Here is a 3,294-nt window from a genome sequence, read left to right as displayed (position 1 = left end):
TATGGATCAATTTAGACCGATAAGTTTGTGCAATTTCTCCTATAAGGTTATTGCAAAAATCTTATCTAATAGATTGAGACCACTCATGAATGATCTGATCTCCCCTTTCCAATCCGCCTTTATTCCTGGTAGGTGGATTGGAGAGTCATCTATACTCACTCAGGAGATAATTCACAAGATTCGACACAAGAAAGGTAAGGGAGGGCTTATGGCAGTAAAACTCGATATGCAGAAGGCATATGATAAAATGGAATGGACATTTCTTGACAGAGTCCTCGAGGCAAATGGTTTTGACGAGAGGAGTAGGAAGCTTTTGATGTCTTGTGTCACAAGTGTTTCCTATTCAGTACTATTGAATGGCAGTCCTCTTAAAAAGATAATCCCGCAGAGAGGTTTACGACAAGGAGACCCCATGTCCCCCTTTTTATTTCTTCTGTGTCAGGAGGTTTTATCAAAACTCATTCGGAGAGCTGAAGAAAGAGGCGCAGTCCATGGTATAAAGATCGCTCATGTTGCCCCTCCAGTTGCACATCTCATGTTTGCCGACGACACGATTCTCTTTGCTCGAGCAAATGAAAATGAAGCAAGGACGTTAATCGAGTGTATATCAACCTATGAGAGATGGTCCGGCCAAACTTGTAGCAAACCAAAATCAAGTGTCCTATTCTCTAGTAATCTCTGTAGCAGCAAAAAAGATAGCTTGCTAAAAGCTTTGAATATTGCTCAAGTGAGTGGGGAAGAAAGACACTTGGGAAACCCTTTTATTTTTAAAAGAAGGAAAAGGGAGGATTATTTAAAACTCAAGGAAAATCTGATGAAGAAATTGGAAGGTTGGAAGGTGAAGCTATTGTCTCAAGCAGGGCAATTAACTCTTATAAAGTCAGTGACTTCAGCAATGCCCATCTATGATATGTCCACTTCAAAGATCCCATTGTCTACTTGTCGTGATTTAGATTCTCTGATGAGGAAGTTTTGGTGGCTGGCAAATGTCGACAAGAGCAGATACATGGCCTTTAAAGCGTGGGATAAAATCTGTCAACCAAAGAGTTCAGGAGGTCTGGGTTTGAGGAAATGCGAAGATATGAACCAAGCGCTTTTATCAAAATTGGCTTGGAGTCTTGCAACTAAGGAGGACAAACCGTGGGTCTCTTGTTTACTGGGAAAGTATTGCAACAATGATAGTTTTTGGTGTGTCAAGCAAAAAAGTAATGATTTCTATCAATGGAAGTGCATTCTGGATACTAGATCTACGATTCTCAAAGGCTCGCTGTCAATTGCTGCATCAAGTTCTACAATTAATTTTTAGAGTCAACCATGGATCCCTTGGTTAGACTACTCAGATTTTGTAGTTCTAATGGATAGTTTGAGAGGAAAAGGCTATACAACACAAACTTTGGGGGATGTTTCCCTGGGAAATGAATGGAATCCTGAGGTTATTTTCCAGATTTTTGGGGAGGAATTAGGAAATCGTATCATTAATATTCCTAGAATTCCTTTTCCTCACAAGGATCAAGTCTTTTGGAAACAAAATCCAGCAGGGAAGTTCTCTGTGCGTGCTGCCTACATTTCTGCAACTATGGACAGATTTGCACCAGAAGAGGAAGTTTGGAAATGGATTTGGGAGGCGGGCATTCATCCCAGGATTTCAGTCTTCTTATGGAGGGCTTTGACCGAGGCTATTCCTACAAAGAATCGTCTTCATTTTTTGCAGGATAAAACTTGTAACTTATGTGGTGTGGAGGATGAAAGTGCTTGTCATATTCTCTGGAAATGTAGTTTTTCGAAAGCAGTATGGTTTGGATTTCGTTTGGCTCTGAAATTGGATGATATTCCATCTGATAATATGATTAGCATGTTTAAAGCCTTAATCGATACACTGGGGGATACTGATAGGAAGGAATTGATAAGTTATTTTGGCTGCATCATGACCGAGATTTGGCACCAGAGAAATTCCTTCTGTATTAAGGGCCAAGTTGTTAATGTGCAAATGGTTTTGGCAAAAATCGAAAAGAAGGCAGAGGAGCTGAGGCATGCGATGTCTGCAACTCCCAGTCGCAATGGTGGAATTTCAGATGGTTTGGAAAGGCAGGGATCGGGAGAGTTCAGTGACTCGATGTACAACAACTTCCCTACTGGTTCTTGCAATTTTGTCTTCACTGATGCATCGTGGGTGAAGGGTACTGCTGGTGTAGCTGCTATAACTGTGGATGTGTCAACAGGCTGCTGGTTTGTCAATGCGCAAAAGTTACGGGTGGACTCGACTTTGGAAGCTGAATTCTCAGCTATAATACTTGCTCTAAACAGGGCTTATGATGCAGGGTGGAAGGAAGTGTGTGTTCTTTCAGATTCTAAAATTGCAGTACAGGCTTTGTCATCAAATTCTCTTCCTGACTGGAGAGTAGCTAGTGTGTTTTATTTATCTTTAAACTTGGCTAAAAAGTTTCGTTTATGTTGTTTTTCCTTTATTAAGCGTAGTTGTAATGCCGTGGCTGATGGTGTAGCTAAAAACGCTAGAATCTCTAGTGATTTGGCAATTTTGTATCAAGGGGAGGGCAATCCCCCGGTGATTCCCATCAATTTTCTTAATTAATGAACTCATGGTTCTTTCAAAAAAAAGTTTGTATCTAAATCTTGCCCTCTATAGCTAGCTACTAGTACTAAGGATATTATTATTTACAAGCAAAATATAAATATAATAAAAAAGCATTCAAATGCCACTTGAAATCTATCATCATCATCAAGATCATCAAAGCAATGATTTAAACTCAAACACCATTTCCTAAAAAATCGCAACTCAAGCTTTCCATTTCCATATCCATCCCTCACGATACATTAACATTGGAAAGTCAGAATCATCAAATACATTTGAATTATTTTTTTTTTAATATATATTTTCTCATCTTATTCCTAATCCTAATATCTATTTATCTATATCTATATAAATATATAAAAGAGAATCATAAAGAGGTTGTGTTACCTCTCCTTCTAATAATCTATATTTTCTAAGTGGTAGATTTTTCTAATTTTTTCATTTGATTTTCTCCTTTTCAACAATTTTTATACTTTTAGTTCTTTTGAAAAAGTCCCACATGTTTAAAAACCATAATGAGTTTATACTTTTAGGTTATATATAGATCTTAATTTTTTCATTTTAGTTTGTCTCAAAATTAACTTTATCAAACATTTATTCAAATAACTGTTGCTATATTTTGTAAACACTACGCAAGTATACGCAATCAAGTAGTAAATCTCACACAGGTGAGGTCGATCCCACAGGGAATTGGATTAAATACC

The 3,294-nt window shown here is 37.9% G+C and overlaps 1 protein-coding gene across 1 annotated transcript; it reads left to right on the top strand.

Moving 5' to 3' along the window:
* Positions 1–1,354: 1,354 nt before the first annotated feature.
* On the top strand, positions 1,355–2,590 carry LOC115704080 (uncharacterized). Its single transcript, XM_030631303.2, has one exon. The coding sequence runs from the start codon at positions 1,355–1,357 to the stop codon at positions 2,588–2,590; it is 1,236 nt and encodes a 411-aa protein (XP_030487163.2).
* Positions 2,591–3,294: the final 704 nt, after the last annotated feature.

This window comes from Cannabis sativa, chromosome 1 (genome assembly GCF_029168945.1).
Source record: "Cannabis sativa cultivar Pink pepper isolate KNU-18-1 chromosome 1, ASM2916894v1, whole genome shotgun sequence".
Taxonomy (NCBI): Eukaryota; Viridiplantae; Streptophyta; class Magnoliopsida; order Rosales; family Cannabaceae; genus Cannabis; species Cannabis sativa.
This window is presented reverse-complemented; position numbering and strand designations above follow the sequence as displayed.